Source organism: Lolium rigidum, chromosome 2 (genome assembly GCF_022539505.1).
Source record: "Lolium rigidum isolate FL_2022 chromosome 2, APGP_CSIRO_Lrig_0.1, whole genome shotgun sequence".
NCBI lineage: Eukaryota > Viridiplantae > Streptophyta > Magnoliopsida > Poales > Poaceae > Lolium > Lolium rigidum.
This window is the reverse complement of record NC_061509.1, coordinates 263835690-263857247: the sequence shown is the minus strand read 5'-3', so window position 1 is coordinate 263857247 and position 21558 is coordinate 263835690. Positions and strand designations below refer to the sequence as shown.

The 21558-nt window shown below is 41.1% G+C and overlaps 1 protein-coding gene across 2 annotated transcripts; it reads left to right on the top strand.

The window, feature by feature from the left end:
- Window positions 1-20373: 20373 nt before the first annotated feature.
- On the top strand, window positions 20374-21184 carry LOC124688694 (probable leaf thionin). 2 transcript variants are annotated; one of them, XM_047222335.1, is made up of 3 exons: window positions 20374-20644; window positions 20756-20824; window positions 20949-21184. In XM_047222335.1, the coding sequence occupies exons 1-3, from the start codon at window positions 20395-20397 to the stop codon at window positions 21032-21034; spliced, it is 405 nt and encodes a 134-aa protein (XP_047078291.1). In that variant the 5' UTR covers window positions 20374-20394; the 3' UTR covers window positions 21035-21184. The 2 variants fall into 2 exon arrangements, with proteins under 2 accessions (XP_047078291.1, XP_047078290.1); XM_047222334.1 differs by having other exon boundaries at window positions 20931-21184.
- Window positions 21185-21558: the final 374 nt, after the last annotated feature.

Here is a 21558-nt window from a genome sequence, read left to right as displayed (position 1 = left end):
AAAGTGATACAAGAACTCGAAGCAATGTAAATCATTGAGGCTTAATTGACTCTTGTTCAGTCATATGCATGCGTGAGCATGTGCCAAGTTAATTCAAACGAATTATTCGAGAGGAGGATACCACAATATCATACCTATCTATGAATAAAACAATGCAAGCAAACATCCATGACATGCTACTCATATTAATAAATTGGAGCTAAACATAAGAGATTATGAACTACTAGACTTTCTTAAATGACATATACCTCACATGACCCAACTAAGCATGCTCACATGGATGAGTATATGTACAAAAATGAAAACAAATAGAGTTCATACCAGCCTCTCACCACAATCAGATTGTCGAACATCGTCATTATTGCCTTTTCACTTGTGTAGCTTGGATAATATGAAATGAAAACCACGCTCCAGCCACCGAAGACCATTGAACTCATAATGAACTTTACAAAACCAAAGAAGAACAGCAAATATTTTTGGTGTTTTCGAATTTGGAAACAAGAACAAAAGGAAACAAGCAAACAAAACAAAATCTTTTTGGGTTTTCTTATAGCAAACTAGAAATAGCAAATAAAGCGAAACAAATGCAAGAAACCAAGATAAACAAATGGTGAAGAGAAACAACAGAAATATTTTTGGTATTTTTGTGTTTTAGGAAAGAAACAAAGCAAGAACAAGAAAATGAAAACTAAAAGAAACACAGAAAAACAAGATGGCAGAAATCTGCCAAAACCTGACAGCAGTACAGAAATCGATTTTTACAAAAATCTTCCGTTGCTCAGCTCGAAAAATGTTCAACTAATGAAAGTTAGATAACAACCTGGGGAACATGCACAAAAATTGGAAGCTCAAAATAAAGTTCTGGCTGTGCGCACGAATTTTTTTTAGTAACAGTCCAGAATCTGTTTTCAGGCAGCACTTCCTCAAATATCATCCCCCTCTCATTAGAAAACCACTCAAAGAAACTAAACAAGTATGTACAAGTATCCAGCAACCATAATATGCAAAGAATGAGTGATGCCGGTATACCTCCCCCAAGCTTAGGCTTTTGGCCTAAGTGGAGATCAACCCTGACGAGGGTCTGGGTTCCACGCCGGTGGATCATACATGGCGTAGTCATAATAAGGTACCGATGCAGAAGAAAAGCGTGGAGGCTCCTCATGCCCAACTTGTTGATGCGAAGAACTTGCTGCATCTGATGACGAGTCGAGGTGTTCTTCGACCTCATCCGCGTTGTCTCTTGCATGATGGCCATCTCCCTTTATGTATGCATTCAGTTCACCTTCCGCGACTGACCAATCCTCCCTGGAATCAAGGTTAAACAGGGCAGGTGCAGGCAATCCTACTAATTTTTCAGTTTTCTTAGTTAATCTCCAAGCTTTCTTGTAAAATGTTATTCTGTAAGACAGGTTGCTCAAATTAGACGAATCAGAAACAAATTCATGCTTAATCATGGAGACTATGTCAAGTTTCTCTACGGGGAGCTGAATATCAAGATGGTGAGGTTCTACACCATGCATAGCTAATAAGCGAGAGGCGATGAGACCTCCACAAATTCCTCCCTTCTCACGGTTAGTAGCAATTCCGTTGGCTATCAAAGCACCCAAGTTATAAGTCCTATTACCTTGTAATGCAGCAGCTAGAAAGGCTAGATCCTGGATAGATATTTTACTTCCATTCTTTCTTGCTAGAACGCACTTGGTGATGAAATAAGCAAAGTAACGAATAGTTGGGAGATGAATGCTACTGATTTTACCACCATCCTCTGAGAAGCTTCTTCCATGACAAATCATCTTGAAGAGGTCCAAGAACTCTTGCGGCGATCCCCTTATCTTCTCGCATGATCCCCATTGCGGCACTCCGATTGCTGCACAAAAATCATTGAATGGCAAGTTGACCGTTTTATTATAAATTTTGTACTGAACCATGGGGTTAGATCGTGACCAATTGAATTTAAAATCCTGCACTACTGACATAGTCAGTTTTGCATATTGGCATGGTTCACCATCAACAAAATCATCCAACCCTGCACGAGAGATTAGACTTTGAACATCCTGCAAGATCCCTGCACTTCTCATAAAATCCACGCACGGGTAGTAAGCGGGGTATACTCCTTCTTCTCGGTGAACTCTCATGACCTGTTGCACCTCCAATTCTTGTTGGTTGAGTTGGTGCCTACTCCCCTCCTTTTTCTGAAATTTTTCAACAAACAATATAAAACTTGATTTAGTGACATATAATTGAGGGAAACTACCATAGGAACTTGCTAGAGTACTAATCATGCATCAAAACTAGTTTCTACCACTTAGAACAAGCATGCAAGCTCACTAAACATGTTACCTACAGCAGCAAAATATTCAAGATATACTCCACCAAACAAAATTCTACTTGGATAATCGAAGGAGTCACATACCGAAGAGCAAAAGTGCCAAATTTCAGACAGAAATCTGGCTGAGCAAAGAGATCGAGAAATCTGGAGTTCTTGAGCAAAAACACGAGTGAGAGGAAGCTGGTGTCGATTTTTTCGGGAGAGAGAAGAGTGTGGGAGGAAGAGATGCTAAAGTGGGGCAAAGGGGGGCCCACACACCAGGGTGGCGCGCCCCCCTTGCTGGCCGCGCCAGCTTGTGGGGTGCCACCACAGGGTGCCCCACTGGTCATCCCCAGTGCTCTCGGGTGCCTCGTCGAAAAATTGGACCAACGGTATAATTTTTGTGAATTTTTGAAAACTTTGAAAAATGCACATTTCTGGGTATTAAGTTTATTATTACTGGCCAGGAAATTTTTTGAAATCTCTAATTAACTAAGGAACTTTGCAAAATAAAAGTGCTACAACAACTAGAGCAAGTGGAGGAAGAAAGAGATGTTGTTTACCTCCTCTATGCATATAAAAAGTATTTGTTAACAAGGTTGATCAAGTCTTGCCACCAAATAAATTTTACATAGCATAAGAAGAAATAAACCTCAAATCAATCATGTTACCTTGAATTGTATTGATATGGATCCAATCACAAGAGTTTGATATTCTTCTTTAGGCTCATATATTGGAAAATCAATAGTTCCCACTTTGATAGTTCTCACATTAGAAATTGTATTAACTCCACATGCTTTTTCAATCCTCTTGGGAAAATAAACGGTATGCTCCCTATCATCAACACTGAAAGTAACCTTTCCTTTATTGCAATCAATAACAGCCCCTGCGGTGTTAAGAAAAGGTCTCCCAAGAATAATAGACATATTATCATCTTCAGGCATTTCCAACACAACAAAATCAGTTAATATCAAGCAGTTATTAGTAACTTGAACAGGAACATCCTCACATATACCAACAGGAATAGCAGTAGATTTATCAGCCATTTGTAAAGATATATCAGTAGGTATCAACTTATCTAAGTAAAGTCTCTTATAAAGAGAAAAAAGCATAACACTAACACCGGCTCCCAAGTCACATAGAGCAGTTTTAACATAATTATTCTTAATAGAACAAGGAATGGTAGGTATACCTGGGTCGCCCAACTTCTTTGGAACTTTGCCATTGAAAGAGTAATTAGCAAGCATAGTGGAAATTTTCTCATTGGGGATTTTCCTTTTGTTAGTAACAATATCTTTCATATACTTTGAATAAGGAGGCAATTTAATAGCATCAAAGGGATTTGCAAGAATAAAGGTTTCATCCAATCACAAAATTTATTATAGTGTTCTTCTTCCTTTGATTTTAGTTTCTTACCAGGAAAAGGCATTTGCTTTTGCATCCAAGGTTCCCTTTCATTACCATGTTTCTTAGCAATAAAATCTTCTTTAGTATACTTTTTATTTTTATCTTGCTTTTCGAGGTTCATCTTCAACTTCTTCTTTATCGAAACATCATTCTTATCATTACCATTATTATTATCATGTTCATTACCACTTTCGGTTTCAGCATCGGAAATAGAAATACTATTAGGATCATTAACAGGCTCAGAGGATTCTACAACATTTTTATGTTTCTTCTTCTTTTTCTTAGAAGGGGCACTAGGTTCAATGCGTTGAGAATCTTGTTCAATTCTTTTGGGATGCCCTTCAGGATATAGAGGATCCTGGGTAGAGACACCACCTCTAGTTGTTACTTCATAAGCATGTTTCTCCTTAGAATTATTTTGTAATAAGTCATTTTGCACTTTAGTGAGTTGATCAATTTGAGTTTGAACCATTTGAAAATGTTTAACAAGCAACTTAACATCATTGGAGGTTCTCTCCACAATATCATGCAAATTGCTAATAGCTTGAGAATTTTCCATTAGATGATTCTCTACTCTCATATTAAAATTTTCTTGCTTAACAATATAATTATCAAACTCATCTAAGCATTGAGCAGGAGGTTTTGAATACGGAATATCTTCCCTAGTAAAGCGCCGAAGGGAGTTTACCTCAATCATGGATGAAGGGGGAATTATCTCACATATATCTTCTATGGGAGGTAGATTCTTCACATCTTCAGATTTAATACCTTTCTCCTTGAGAGACTTCTTGGCTTCCCTCATATCTTCATCATTCAATTTAATTAAACCCCTCTTCTTCAATATTGGCGTTGGAATTGGTTCAGGCGTAGTCCAATCATCATGATTCCGGCCTATTTTAGCCAATAATTCTTCAGCTTCGTCTGGAGTTCTTTTCCTGAAAACACAACCAGCACAACTATCCAGGTATGCCCTAGACTCAATGGTTAGTCCACTATAAAATATATCAAGTAGATCATTCTTTTCTAAATCATGTCCGGGTCGAGCTCTGATAAGAGAACAAAATCTTGCCCAAGCCTCAGGCAATTTCTCTTCATCTCCCTGGTCAAATCTATAAATTTTACGTAAAGCAACATGTTGAGCACTAGCAGGAAAGTATTTTTGAAAGAAAACATCACGCAAATCAGTTGGACTTTTAATAGAACCAGGAGGCAAATTATTATACCAAGTTTTAGCATCATCCTTTAATGAGAAAGGAAAAAATTTAGCGACAAAATAAGTACGCATCTTGATATCATCAGAAAACAAGCTACTCATAGAAGAAAGATCAATCATGTGTTCTACATCACTTTCTTTTTCAGTACCACAAACGGGTGTTTTCTCTACAATAGCTATATGAGATAGATCAAGAGAAAAATCATAATCTTTATCCTTAATGCATATAGGAGATGTGGCAAATTTAGGATCAGCAGATAACTTATGTCTAACAGTATATTGTGTGAGAAACTTTTTTATTTTACTTGCATCAGCAGTAGCATTGCATCTATTAATAAGATCATCATTAAGCTCCACATAATCTTCATCAGGATCATCACTAAAATAATCAAGTTCAGGTGAATTAACAGGTGTAGTAGCATCAGGAGTTTCAGTATTTTCAATTTGTCTAGACCTAGCAATTGTAGCATCTAGAAAGGATCCCAATGAACCACTATCATCAAGCACAGCAGAAATATCATCAATATTATAAGAATTTTCGGATTCAGCAGAAGTACCAGCATGTGAAGCATGTGGTGGTGAAACAAGTTTATCAATCACAGATGGTGAATCAAGAGCAGCAGAGGTACTCAGAGTTGTACCTTTTCTTGTAGTGGATGGTAATATGGCGACTTTAGGATCGCGAGTTTTACCCATGATGGAGAATTTGCAGCGAACAATATCAATCCAAGTGAACTTCCAAATAAAGCTATGCTCCCCGGCAACGGCGCGAGAAAACAGTCTTGATAACCCACAAGTATAGGGGATCGCAGCAGTCTTCGCGGGTAGTAAAACCCAATTTATTGATTCGACACAAGGGGAGACAAAGAATACTTGAAAGCCTTAACGGCGGAGTTGTCAATTCAGCTGCACTGGAAACAGACTTGCTCGCAAGAGTTTATCGATAGTAACAGTTTTATAGCGATAGCGAGTAGTGAAATAAGAGCGAGCGGAGTAACGGAGACAACGGTAGTGATTATAGTAAACAGCGAGGATTAAAATACTGTAGGCACGGGGACGGATAACGGGCGTTGCATGGATGAGAGAAACTCATGTAACAATCAAGCAGGGCATTTGCGGATAATAATAAAACGGTGTCTAAGTACAAAGCAATCAATAGGCATGTGTTCCAATTATAGTCGTACGTGCTCGCAATGAGAAACTTGCACAACATCTTTTGTCCTACCAGCCGGTGGCAGCCGGGCCTCAAGGGAATCTACTTGGATATTAAGGTACTCCTTTTAATAGAGTACCGGAGCAAAGCATTAACACTCCGTGAACACATGTGATCCTCACATCACTACCATCCCCTCCGGTTGTCCCGATTTCTGTCACTTCGGGGCCATTGGTTCCGGACAGCGACATGTGTATACAACTTGCAGGTGATACGCGTATAGCACGCGTCCGTTGGGAACCCTAAGTGGAAGGTGTGATGCGTACAGCAGCAAGTTTCCCTCAGTAAGAAACCAAAGTTTATCGAACCAGTAGGAGTCAAGAAGCACGTTGAAGGTTGATGGCGGCGGGATGTAGTGCGGCGCAACACCATAGATTCCGGCGCCAACCTGGAACCTGCACAACACAACCAAAGTACTTTGCCCCAACGAAACAGTGAGGTTGTCAATCTCACCGGCTTGCTGTAACAAAGGATTAGATGTATAGTGTGGATGATGATTGTTTGCAAAGAACAGTAAAGAACAAGTATTGCAGTAGATTGTATTCAGTGTAAAAGAATGGACCGGGGTCCACAGTTCACTAGAGGTGTCTCTCCCATAAAATAAATAGCATGTTGGGTGAACAAATTACAGTCGGGCAATTGATAAATAAAGAAAGCATGACAATGCACATACATGATATGATGAATATTGTGAGATTTAATTGGGCATTACGACAAAGTACATAGACCGCTATCCAGCATGCATCTATGCCTAAAAAGTCCACTTTCGAGTTATCATCCGAACCCCTTCCGGTATTAAGTTGCAAAACAACGGACAATTGCATTAAGTATGGTGCGTAATGTAATCAATTACTACATCCTCGGACATAGCATCAATGTTTTATCCCTAGTGGCAACGACACATCCACAACCTTAGAACTTTACATCACATCGTCCCGGATTTAATGGAGGCATGAACCCACTATCGAGCATAAATACTCCCTCTTGGAGTTAAGAGCAAAAACTTGGCCGAGCCTCTACTAATAACGGAGAGCATGCAAGATCATAAACAACACATAGATAATAGATTGATAATCAACATAACATAGTATTCCCTATCCATCGGATCCCGACAAACACAACATATAGAATTACAGATAGATGATCTTGATCATGTTAGGCAACTCACAAGATCCGACAATGAAGCACATGAGGAGAAGACAACCATCTAGCTACTGCTATGGACCCATAGTCCGAGGGGTGAACTACTCACTCATCACTCCGGAGGCGACCATGGCGGTGAAGAGTCCTCCGGGAGATGATTCCCCTCTCCGGCGAGGGTGCCGGAGGTGATCTCCGAATCCCCCGATATGGGATTGGCGGCGGCGGCGTCTCGGTGAGGTTTTCCGTATCGTGGCTCTCGGTGCGGGGGTTTCGCCACGAAGGATTTAAGTAGGCGGAAGGGCAACGCGGGGGCCACACGAGGGCCCCACACACCGAGGGCCGCGCGGCCGGGGGCTGGGCCGCGCCGCCCTGTTGTGGCGGCGCCTCGTGGCCCCACTTCCTTTCCCCCTCGGTCTTACGGAAGCTTCGTGCAAAAATAGGACCCCGGGCGTTGATTTCGTCCAATTACGAGAATATTTCTTTACTAGGATTTCTGAAACCAAAAACAGCAGAAAACGACAAGCGGCTCTTCGGCATCTCGTTAATAGGTTAGTGCCGGAAAATGCATAAATACGACATATAATGTGTATAAAACATGTAGATATCATCAATAATGTGGCATGGAACATAAGAAATTATCGATACGTCGGAGACGTATCAGCATCCCCAAGCTTAGTTCTGCTCGTCCCGAGCGAGTAAACGATAACAAAGATAATTTATGGAGTGACATGCCATCATAACCTTGATCATACTATTGTAAGCATATGTAATGAATGCAGCGATCAAAACAATGGTAATGACATGAGTAAACAAGCTGAATCATAAAGCAAAGACTTTTCATGAATAGTACTTCAAGACAAGCATCAATAAGTCTTGCATAAGAGTTAACTCATAAAGCAATAAATTCATAGTAAAGGTATTTAAGCAACACAAAGGAAGATTAAGTTTCAGCGGTTGCTTTCAACTTGTAACATGTATATCTCATGGATATTGACAACATAGAGTAATATAACAAGTGCAATATGCAAGTATGTAGGAATCAATGCACAGTTCACACAAGTGTTTGCTTCTTGAGGTGGAGAGAGATAGGTGAGCTGACTCAACATAAAAGTAAAAGAAAGGCCCTTCGCGAGAGGAAGCATTGATTGCTATATTTGTGCTAGAGCTTTTATTTTGAAAACATGAAACAATTTTGTCAACGGTAGTAATAAAGCATATGTATCATGTAAATTATATCTTACAAGTTGCAAGCCTCATGCATAGTATACTAATAGTGCCCGCACCTTGTCCTAATTAGCTTGGACTACCGGGATCATCGCAATACACATGTTTTAACCAAGTGTCACAAAGGGGTACCTCTATGCCGCTCTGTACAAAGGTCTAAGGAGAAAGCTCGCATTTTGGATTTCTCGCTTTTGATTATTCTCAACTTAGACATCCATACCGGGACAACATAGACAACAGATAATGGACTCCTCTTTAATGCATAAGCATTTAGCAACAATTAGTGTTCTCATATGAGATTGAGGATATATGTCCAAAGCTGAAACTTCCACCATGATTCATGGCTTTAGTTAGCGGCCCAATGTTCTTCTCTAACAATATGCATGCTCTAACCATTAAAGTGGTAGATCTCCCTTACTTCGAGACAAGACGGACATGCATAGCAACTCACATGATATTCAACAAAGAGTAGTTGATGGCGTCCCCAGGAACATGGTTATCGCACAACAAGCAACTTAATAAGAGATAAAGTGCATAAGTACATATTCAATATCACAATAGTTTTTAAGCTATTTGTCCCATGAGCTATATATTGCAAAGGCGAATGATGGAAATTTAAAGGTAGCACTCAAGCAATTTACTTTGGAATGGCGGAGAAATACCATATAGTAGGTAGGTATGGTGGACACAAATGGCATAGTGGTTGGCTCAAGGATTTTGGATGCATGAGAAGTATTCCCTCTCGATACAAGGTTTAGGCTAGCAAGGTTATTTGAAACAAACACAAGGATGAACCGGCGCAGCAAAACTCACATAAAAGACATATTGTAAACATTATTAGACTCTACACCGTCTTCCTTGTTGTTCAAAACTCAATACTAGAAATTATCTAGACTTTAGAGAGACCAAATATGCAAACCAAATTTAGCAAGCTCTAGGTGTTTCTTCATTAATAGGTGCAAAGTATATGATGCAAGAGCTTAAACATGAGCACAACAATTGCCAAGTATCAAATTATTCAAGACATTTTAGAATTACTACATGTAGCATTTCCCAATTCCAACCATATAACAATTTAACGAAGAAGATTCAACCTTCGCCATGAATACTATGAGTAAAGCCTAAGGACATATTTGTCCATATGCAACAGCGGAGCGTGTCTCTCTCCCACACAGTGAATGCTAGGATCCATTTTATTCAAACAAAACAAAAAAAAAACAAAAACAAACCGACGCTCCAAGCAAAGCACATAAGATGTGATGGAATAAAAATATAGTTTCAGGGGAGGAACCTGATAATGTTGTCGATGAAGAAGGGGATGCCTTGGGCATCCCCAAGCTTAGACGCTTGAGTCTTCTTAAAATATGCAGGGGTGAACCACCGGGGCATCCCCAGGCTTAGAGCTTTCACTCTCCTTGATCATATTGCATCATTTCCCTCTCTTGATCCTTGAAAACTTCCTCAACACCGAACTCGAAACAACTCATTAGAGGGTTAGTGCACAATAAAAATTAACATGTTCAGAGGTGACATAATCATTCTTAACACTTCTGGACATTGCATAAAGCTACTGGACATTAATGGAACAAAGAAATTCATCCATCATAGCAAAAGAGGCAATGCGAAATAAAAGGCAGAATCTGTCAAAACAGAAAAATCCGTAAAGATGGATTTTATCGAGGCACCATACTTGCTCAAATGAAAATGCCCAAATTGAATGAAAGTTGCGTACATATCTGAGGATCACGCACGTAAATTGGCATATTTTTCCGAGCTACCTACGAGAGAGGCAGGTCGAAATTCGTGACGACAAAGAAATGCATTCTTGCGCAGCAATCCAAATCTAGTATGAACCTTACTATCAAAGACTTTACTTGGCACAACAATGCACAAAACTAAGATAAGGAGAGGTTGCTACAGTAGTAAACAACTTCCAAGACTCAAATTCAAAACAAAAATACTGTAGTAAAAACATGGGTTGTCTCCCATAAGCGCTTTTCTTTAACGCCTTTCAGCTAGGCGCAGAAAGTGTATATCAAGTGTTATCAAGAGATGAAGCATTGACATCATTACCAGGGGTTTTGGGAGTTTTCTCAACCATGCATAGTATGTTGGATACATAAGTTTCAGCGGCTCCCTTTTCATTAGTCTTGGGCTTGCTACTCTCATCAAACAAATTTTCAGGAACAAGCCAAGCATAATTATCATCTAGAGCTTCATGCATCGTTAGGAGCTTACATGGTATTGGTGCTTTAATCTCCCCACCATCATTAACATTATTAGTGTACTTAATTCTATCCATATCCATTTTTTCAAGTGTTCTTTTAAAGTCGGTATAAAAGCCAAGCCTCTTATGCTTAATAAAAACTTTTCTAGCTTCTATAGCTATATCTTCAAATTCTCGCACTAAGACTTTTAGAACAAAATCTCTCTTCTCTCCCCGCTCCATATCGGAAAGTGTAAGAAACATGTGTTGTATCATGGGGTTGAGACTAATAAATCTAGCTTCCATCATGCGTACCAAACAAACAGAGGTATCTTCATAAGTAGGGACAGCTTTTGCAAGTGGTATATCTTTAAGATCTTCATGCATACTAACATGGGTGAAAAATTCTTCTATATTATCTCTTCCAATTATAGACCCTTGTCCCACAGGTATATCTTTTACAGTAAAATTAAGAGGAAACATGTTGAAATAAGTAAAGCAGATGCAAGTAACTAATTTTTTTTGTGTTTTTGATATAGAGTGCAAGACAATAAATAAAGTAAAGCTAGCAACTAATTTTTTTGTGTTTTGATATAATGCAGCAAACAAAGTAGTAAATAAAATTAAGCAAGACAAAAACAAAGTAAAGATATTGGATTGTGGAGACTCCCCTTGCAGCGTGTCTTGATCTCCCGACAACGGCGCCGGAAATTTAGCTTGATACGCGTACGGCACGCGTCCGTTGGGAACCCCAAGTGGAAGGTGTGATGCGTACGAGCAGCAAGTTTCCCTCGGTAAGAAACCAAGGTTTATCGAACCGAGTAGGAGTCAAGAAGCACGTTGAAGGTTGATGGCGGCGGGATGTAGTGCGGCGCAACACCGAGAGATTCCGGCGCCAACGTGGAACCTGCACAACACAACCAAAGTACTTTGCCCCAACGAAACGAGTGAGGTTGTCAATCTCACCGGCTTGTCTGTAACAAATGATTAGATGTATAGTGTGGATGATGATTGTTTGCAAAGAACGAGTAAAGAACAAGTATTGCGATAGATTGTATTCGGTGTAAAAGAATGGACCGGGGTCCACGAGTTCACTAGAGGTGTCTCTCCCATAAGATAAATAGCATGTTGGGTGAACAAATTACAGTCGGGCAATTGACAAATAAAGAGAGCATGACAATGCACATACATGATATGATGAATATTGTGAGATTTAATTGGGCATTACGACAAAGTACATAGACCGCTATCCGGCATGCATCTATGCCTAAAAAGTCCACCTTCGAGGTTATCATCCGAACCCCTTCCGGTATTAAGTTGCAAAACAACGGACAATTGCATTAAGTATGGTGCGTAATGTAATCAATAACTACATTCTCGGACATAGCATCAATGTTTTATCCCTAGTGGTAACAACACATCCACAACCTTAGAACTTTCACGTCACTTGTCCCGGATTTAATGGAGGCATGAACCCACTATCGAGCATAAATACTCCCTCTTGGAGTTAAGAGCAAAAACTTGGCCAGAGCCTCTACTAATAACGGAGAGCATGCAAGATCATAAACAACACATAGATAATAGATTGATAATCAACATAACATAGTATTCTCTTTCCATCGGATCCCGACAAACACAACATATAGAATTACAGATAGATGATCTTGATCATGTTAGGCAGCTCACAAGATCCGACAATGAAGCACATGAGGAGAAGACAACCATCTAGCTACTGCTATGGACACATAGTCCAGGGGTGAACTACTCACTCATCACTCCGGAGGCGACCATGGCGGTGAAGAGTCCTCCGAGAGATGATTCCCCTCTCCCGGCAGGGTGCCGGAGGTGATCTCCAGAATCCCCGAGATGGGATTGGCGGCGGCGACGTCTCGGTAAGGTTTTCCGTATCGTGGCTCTCGGTGCGGGGGTTTCGCCACGAAGGCTTTAAGTAGGCGGAAGGGCAACGCGGGGGCCACACGAGGGCCCCACACACCAGGGCCGCGCGGCCGGGGCCGGGCCGCGCCGCCCTGTTGTGGCGGCGCCTCGTGGCCCCACTTCCTTTCCCCTCGGTCTTCCGGAAGCTTCGTGCAAAAATAGGACCACGGGCGTTGATTTCGTCCAATTCCGAGAATATTTCTTTACTAGGATTTACGAAACCAAAAACAGCGAGAAAACGACAAGCGGCTCTTCGGCATCTTGTTAATAGGTTAGTGCCGGAAAATGCATAAATATGACATAAAGTGTGCATAAAACATGTAGATAACATCAATAATGTGGCATGGAACACAAGAAATTATCGATACGTCGGAGACGTATCAGTAAGACCATAAACAATGAATATCATGATGAAATAATAACATGTTCAGATCTGAGATCATGGCACTCGGGCCCTAGTGACAAGCATTAAGCATAACAAGTTGCAACAATATCATCTAAGTACCAATTACGGACACTAGGCACTATGCCCTAACAATCTTACACTATTACATGACCAATCTCATCCAATCCCTACCATCCCTTTCGGCCTACGGCGGGGGAATTACTCACACATGGATGGGGGAAACATGGCTGGTCGATGGAGAGGCGTCGGTGGTGATGATGGCGATGATCTCCTCCAATTCCCCGTCCGGCGGAGTGCCGAACGGAGACTTCTGGCCCCCGAGACGGAGTTTCGCGATGTGGCGGCGTTCTGGAGGGTTTCTGGCGACTTCGACTTTTCTCCGTGCGTTTTTAGGTCGAGGGCGATAAGTAGTCCGAAGGAGGGCGTCGGAGGCCGGCCGAGGGGGCCACACGCTAGGCCCGCGCGCCCCCCTCCTGGGCCGCGCCGCCCTAGGGTGTGGGGCCCTCGGGCCTCCACCTGACTTGCCCTTCAGGCTCCGTGAGTCTTCTGGGAAAATAGGGCCTTCACGTATAAATTCCGAGGTTTTCTCCGAAAGTTGGATTTACGCACAAAAACGAGACACCAGAACAGTTCTGCTGAAAACAGCGTTAGTCCGTGTTAGTTGCATCCAAAATACACAAATTAGAGGCAAAACAATAGCAAAAGTGTTCGGGAAAGTAGATACGTTTTGGACGTATCAGCAGACCACCGGCCGGCAAGCTGGTGCAGGGGAGGCCGGAGATGCGGGGAGCCGGGAGATGCGCCGCCTCCTGCCGACCGCAGGGGAAGGCGGCGGAGCCGAGCAGGATGACGGGGAGGCGGAGGTAGCCGGGACCGCGCCGGTGGCAGAGGAAGAAGAGGCTGTCCGGCGGCGGCGCTCGTCTGGCCGGCGGTGGCGCTCGTCTGGCCGCTGGGAGGAGCTCTCTCGCGTGGCTGGCCTGTTCGGGACGGAGCGAAGCGCTGCTCCAATTTAGAGATGAATACGGAGATGCTGAGGTCTGAATTCGCGAAGGGGTAAGTTAGGCTGGTGCGGGGGTGGGCTCGGAATTGGACTACAATTTCATAGACGAATACCAAAGACAACCAAACGGTAGAATTAGGCCCTCAATTCCAAATTCCCCAATTCAGAGCTCAATTCTAAGCATCCAAACACTGCCCTATATTTATCTTCGTCTCATCCATTATCTCCTCTCATTCTCTTGCCCCGCCACCAGTTCGTCACCCACTTGACAGCGCGCCCCCGCCGCGTGCTCCCCGCGGTTTTCGACAAGGCGCGTGCTGGCCGTCGGTCGGCCGATCCGCGCGCGGGGATCGGTCGTACCAGCGCCGTTCGACCGTAATCCGGCGTCCAGAATTAGCAGCATTTCGATTTTTTGCATTTTGCCCCTTGGTTTTTGGAAAATCAACCCGCGGTCCTAAGCCTATCAGTTTAAACCGAACACGTGTTTCCCTTTGCCCCCAAACTTTCATATATTTACAACAAAACCCGCTATTTAGTATAGCAAGAAAAACCCGCCGCTTTGTGTACAAAAAATAAAAAGTATTACAACAAAATTTTCACAGTAAATCTTGACATATATGTACAACAAATTATCAATATATTTACAATAATAATTAACAACAAAAACAATATTTTTTATTTGGGTGTTTACAATAATAGTCAGTTTCCATGCAATAATATCTTTACAACAAATCGGAAACATACTTACAACAATAATTAATAACAAAAACCAACATTATTTTATTTGAATGTTTACAATAAAAGTCTGCTTTCATTCCAGAAATATCTTTAGAACAAACCGAGTAAAATATTTACAACAATAATTAGCAACACAGGCCACAAATAATTTGGGTGTTTACAACAAAAGTCGCAAACATCATCCACAAAAGCCACAGACTATTTACAACTAAAAAATATATTTTTGCAAATAATTCAAAAATTGTTAAGAAATAATTTACAACTAAACATTACAACATCTCTGACATGCTTTCTCTATAACTTTTATACGCATTTGTTACAAAACTAACGAACATATACAACATCTCTACGAAAAAAATGTCCATGACTAGTACAATTACACCAAAAATCACAAATAATTACAACAAAAAAGTCATCTGTTTACAACGTATCAAGAAACACACATTTTCGTAACATATCACTTAGAAAAATCTTACAAATTATGTCGTGTGAGTTTACAACAATTTTTTTTATCTAATTGTTACAAATCTGGAAACAACACGGTACATTTCTTTAAAAAAAAGCAACACTCCAGTTTGGACCGAAAAACCAGGCCTATATAGGGCCGCGCAGGAGCGAGGGACGACGACCGATCGCTGGCGAGCGATCGGTCGCCGGATGGAAAGCATTTTCCTTTCGACAAGGGCCACAGCAGCTCCCAATCCCAGCGAGGTCCACAGTTATCATTCTCCTTCAGCAGATCCATGAGATGTTGATGTACTGTCGTGGACCGCACGATTGTGAGGACAACACCGACCTATCTGTACATAGGTCGACAAGGAGCCGGAGGACTGAACAGGTAGGTTCAATGATCCAATTAACATCGTTCTATTTATTTCTTTCCTAGGCTTTGATTACAATCGTATCTTTCCAGTGTTTATATCTGTTCTGCAAATATAGGTATGGTGAAAATTTTACTGTAGGGACCCAAACCAATGTGAGAACTCATCTTTAGATTCTTGAATTGCCGACAGGTTATTGCATAAGGACCTGAACTAGGAGGTTCCACGATCCAATTGGCATCCTTCCAAAAAAAAAATCTTGCCTTGGCTTTGGTCAGTTGCATCTTCGGAGTGTTTGTTTCTGTTCCGCTAATATAGGCATGCTTAATTTTTACTGCAGAGACCAAAACCAATGGAACTCATCTTTCTCTGTTCTTGAATTGTGGACAGGTTATTGCATAAAACAACACGTTCCTAGACTGCTAGACAAGAGATGGGTAAGCACTACTACCATTCGTTGTTTAGCTTATTTCTATTGTAGTTGATTTTTTTTATATTATTGCAGGCGCCTCATATGTCACAAGGTAAATTTTGTTTCCTGACTCACATATTTTGTAACCGTAGCCGACTTTCAAATTGATTTTAAGTTTTCAAATTATTTCTTTCAAAGTTTCTGTACGTTAATTTCATAATAATAAGCGTGCTAATTGTGTTTTATCTTCCATTCTCCATTGGCTATTGCTGCTTTCGTATGAGCCGTATCATTTTGGTATATAACAATTCATTTTTCCATGGATTATTCCTTCAAATGAGAGTCCGTAATGCAAAAAAATCACGAAATTTGTTCACATCAGTAAGTTGTCTTACATGTTTTTCAAGCAGTCTGTAGCAGCTTCTATTCATTTTTATCTGTGCAAGACAATGGTGTGGTAAATAGTTGTGTAGATCTTGGTGGGATGTGTTTGTTCATACTGCAATTCTTTCTACACGCATAAACTAGGTGTAACTTATTTTCTCAATTCTTTTGCAAGAGGGGTTCAGACAGTAAAAGTTCCTGCTCTTTTCATGATCAAGCTTTTTAGTTCTTTGAAACATCCCTGGAATCTAGGGGAGCTCAAATGCTGGCTTTGAACCTGGTACATGAATAGTGGTTATTTCTTTGTATAATGATTTCGAACTGGTGTTACATTCTTCTACCATGTTTCAGAAAATGAAGTAACTCTGTAGTAAGTATTGTAATCTTTGGCTCATTTGTATATTTTTCGTTAATGTTGGAACTGAATTTGTTCTCCTATTTGTCATGGTAACCAGAATTTGGTATATTTGTTGGGCTTATCTCACAGACAAATTTTTGTTTACCCAATTATTATACTTACAATACTTTGAAGATAATTTTACTTTATACTCCAGTTTTATCTTGACAAATTTTATTTACAAATTTCCGCAGCAACGTGCGGGGTATTATCTAGTTTTTATAGTTACCACTCCCTGTATAGAACATGTATGTTGGCAATATTCCCAAGGCAGCCCATCCAAACCCAGGTGAATGCTCCCTATATTTTGAAATGCATCTTACATACATTTTAAATGGTTTAAAAAAATTGAAACTAAAAGTTCGCACGTACATCTTCACGTGCTACGTGCTCACAAAGTCGTTTAATAAAAAAATAACTTATCATGTGACGTGTGTAAAAAAGACAAAATTCAGTGCTAAAAATAATGCTTTTCACAAGATAAACGTTCTCTTTTTTATATAGACCACACAAAATATTGGTTTTTCGTGAAACTTGACGAACCCACTTATATTATGGAGATGTACATGTAAAACTTTTTGTCCAAATTTTTCGACATTTCAAAATATGATTTTTTGGTAGAGGGAGCATACGCACCCGGGAGCTGAATTGAATTTCCAACAGTCAGCTAGCTATAAAATATTATATCTTGGTTTAGTTGGAGGAGTGAGAATAGGAGAGAGAAGTGGGCTCTAATGCAAGAGTCAGCTCTAGCACGTGCTCCTAGGCACTTTATGAGAGTAAAATGTGGGCCATAATTTTTATAAAGTAGTAGATTTTAGAGTCAACTATTGTACATGGTGGCTATAAGCTAGCTATAGATGACATGGAAAACCACTATAGCCAGCTGCTGGCTACACTATTGTTCTTGCTCTAAAGAGGCGTAGGTGGCTTGGGGGCCTTTAGAGTTAATGCGATTGCAAATTTTCGAAGCACCAGTACTGCCTTAGGCTGGCCATAGTGCTAAGTATCATGTAGTAGTATCATGCATATGATACTTGTGTATGATACTATCTCTATAGTGGGTGGTATCATGGAGTACTATCATAGATATGCTATATTTATTATTTTTTAGAATCTCAATGTAGATTTGTGTACAAGATTTGTTAGGTATTAACTTTTCTCGTAATATGCTCTATAATACGGAATCTACCTATGTTACTCTAATCTTCTCTCCTCCTTAATTAGCCGCCACATCAGCATTTTTATGGGACCAATATGCATGATACTACGTACTAGCTAAGATACTAGCACTATGGCTAGCCTTAATGGAGTATAGTACTCCGTAGAATCTGTCATCGAAATGATTGAGATCCAATTAAACAAAATGGGTCATTAGAGTACTAGTTTAACATATTAATTTGGAGGCCCTCTAAATCGGGAGACCATGTGCGGTCGAACAGGCTGCACATGCCTGCGGTACGGTCATGCATGGCTGGCACATACTTGGCAGAGCCAGTGCACTACGTGGCCCGCCGGCACGGTGAGGTGGATGGCATGGTAAAAGCCGGCAGGGCCGATGCAGCAAGACTACGAATCGGAACGAACAACTCTTGAGAGAACAGAGGTATCAAAACTCAGCAATGACACCAGCCATGTTTGAGATCCTTGGAAGAGAGAAAGAGCATGTTTGATGATCTGTTGGGCAAGAAATCTAGGTCGAGCATGGGGTATTTATCGGAAGATTGGGAGGGGAGGGGAGGAGAAGCCACAGAAGGAACCTCTGTTATGTCGGCATCAATTATCTGTGGAGCTATTTCGCACGGGAATCGCATGGAAGACGAAGAGAGAGGGCTGCCGTGGATATTGATTGATTGAGAGAGGGTGACTGTGGGTCGATCCAAATTCTGCTGGGTGAAGAAGAGAAACAGTCCTGGGCTGGTTGCTTTCTATTAACTGGAGATGGGCCCAATAATGGCTTTCTATTATGCATGTCACGTGAACCACACACGTAAATAGAAAGATGGTTTTAAAAGAAATGAAAATAAATAGGACTAAAGTTGCTTACGTGGCAAGTTGCTGACTTGGATAGGATGCATGTTAAGAAAAATAGGTTAGTGGAGATGAACTTCTTAGTTATATAGGATTCCCAAGGACGGAACTGCCACCCAGAAATGGTAGCAGTGGTGCCGCCTAGACGCGCTTTTGGCCGGATTTCGAACCCAACGGACAGAAATGTGAGGGAACCTATTTAAAGCTTTTTTCCTTTCTCTCTCGCTCTTGGGCTATTCCTTCTTCTTCGTCTCTCTCTCAAGCTCCTCCACCATTGTTGTTGACTTTTTGAGCTTGATATTTCTCTCCCCATCCAATGATTCTTGCATCTATTTGAGAGAAAATTTGAGGAGATCTAGATCCACACTTTGACCAAACTAAATAATCTTTTTATGAGTAAATTTTTGGGGTCTAGATCTTGAAGAATTTGGTGTTCTCCTCTTTGTTCTTTCTCTCTTATTCCTCAAATAGCTTTTGTAGTTTTGTTGGAATTTAAGAGAGAAGAATTTGATCATCTTTGTGGTGTTTTTCCCATTGTACGGATTAGGGTTCCTCCCGTCGCCTCGCGGGGGAGACGTGGGAGGGAAGAGAGTTTTTTTTTCAGGAATACAGTCGATATATATCCAATTATCCATTCATCAGCTCTATATCGGATGAAGCTATCAGCTCTTGGATAGCTAGCTGGCTGTAAAATGCTGCCATTGTGCCAATATGCTTCCGCATACACCAGCAAGTGAAAGAGCGTACTGAAGCGAGGTTTGGCGTCTAACATGGTGGAGAGATGATGTGTTTCAGAACAGCAGCTAGAGCTTTCGGGGGTATTTTTGTACTATTTCAGTAGTAGAACATTTTGTAATACGGAGTATTTATCTTGTTCCGAGAGTTCATATATTTTGTAATCTCGTGTGTTGACGTAAGTGCATCGATCGGTTACTCACCACCACCATGGTCCAGACAATGCAATGCTAATCGATCAAGTTAAACACAGTGATCCTGTGATACAGATTACCACTGAAAATCTTGCTAAACTAAATCACCGTCAGGCAACAGATATGATGGATAAAAATGGCAATGAATACGTATCTAATATTAGCGATAGCGACGCATATGGCCTGTGCAAGAGGCGTGGCAGAATCTTTTGCTCAGCGCTAGGTTAGCCAGCCAGGTGGTAGAACATGTGTCACACGAGTATATTGTAGACAAAATGCAAATCTGAACGTGTAGGACGCACTAGAGAGATCGCGAGAGAGATCTACGTACACCACGAGAACATGAGTGGCATTCTATCTTTAAAGGGCGCGGCCATACCCGTCAGATTTAGATGAACGCACTCGATCAGGAGAGAAAACATAGGGCATTATTGTTGCTCCGATATATAAGAGATAGAGAGAGCGAGAGATTTACACCACGAGAACACGAGTGGCAGGCACCTTGGATATGGCTAGCACTGATGCATGACTCACCATCGTCTCTTTATAAATAGGAGCCATGGGTACGTTCAGGCAGTGCATCAGTCCAGACTTGCAATTTCTCAGTTTCTCGATCGCTAGCTAGCCATGGGAAGCAACAAGGATTTTAGGAGTGTGATCACTTGTTTCCTCATATTGGGGCTAGTCCTGGCGCAGGTCCTCCATGTAGAGGGAAAGAGTTGCTGCCGGTCCCACTCGGGAAGAGACTGCTACACGACTTGCTCTCTCGCTGGTGCTTCTAAGTACAAGTGCGCGTCTCTCTGTCATTGTATAAATGTAGATGAAGATGGAAATTGCCCAGGTGGGTATCCTCATCTGCACAATCACTCTGACTCCGGTAAGGAAAAGCCGCCCTTCATTTCCAACTTGTTTAATTACGATCTCTCGCTAAGTAAGATATACTCGAGTACTATTATTTACATGCCAACTATTTAATTTCCTTTGGCAGATACACCAAATGCCATCAAGTTCTGCAACGTGGGATGCAGGTTATCCGTCTGTGACAACATGAACATCGGTGAAGGTTCTATGCTACACCAAAAAAAAATTCTAGGATGATTATATATATTCAAATGAGATTGTGCTTACCACATACTAATATATATACCGCTAATTTGGATCAGTTCATCATCACGGTGAAGAGGCGAATGTGGATGCGGAACTCTGCGGCAGTGTTTGTGCCCGTTTCTGCAACAAGATTGCCGTCGGCACATCCATTGCGGCCTAATGATGCACTCACGTGCATGATGCCCAAGGCCAAGGTCATGTTACTATTTCGGTCCAACAAACATGGATTGATGGATATATATACCATCCACCGTATATCCAAAGTCAGTGTGTCGTGTTATTTATGTATGTGTCAATGTGTGTGTTTTCCTTTCATGTTGAAGTAAAGGTCATCCACCACGATGATGTATTGTTACCCTTGGCTTGACTAATTAATTAATGTAAACTCTACTAGTATATACTTCGTGTTAGATTTCAGTTGTACTTGTTCATTTTCATTGTCATTTCTTTTTGTAAGTTCTAATTTTCGTTTTTCTTTCTCGGACGAGATTACGCTCACCTCCGAGAAATGTGTCTACCGGCCAAAAAGTTCTAGATAAATTTAAATTTGAAGTTCGTAGTCACGTCAAATGACGTTCGTATATTGGAGCTAAGAGAAGTTTTGAGGTGTTGTGGTGGATATATATATATAGGATGTGTCATTTCCATGTGTGAGTTCGCAGGTTTGAAAGTTTTGCAGCCGCG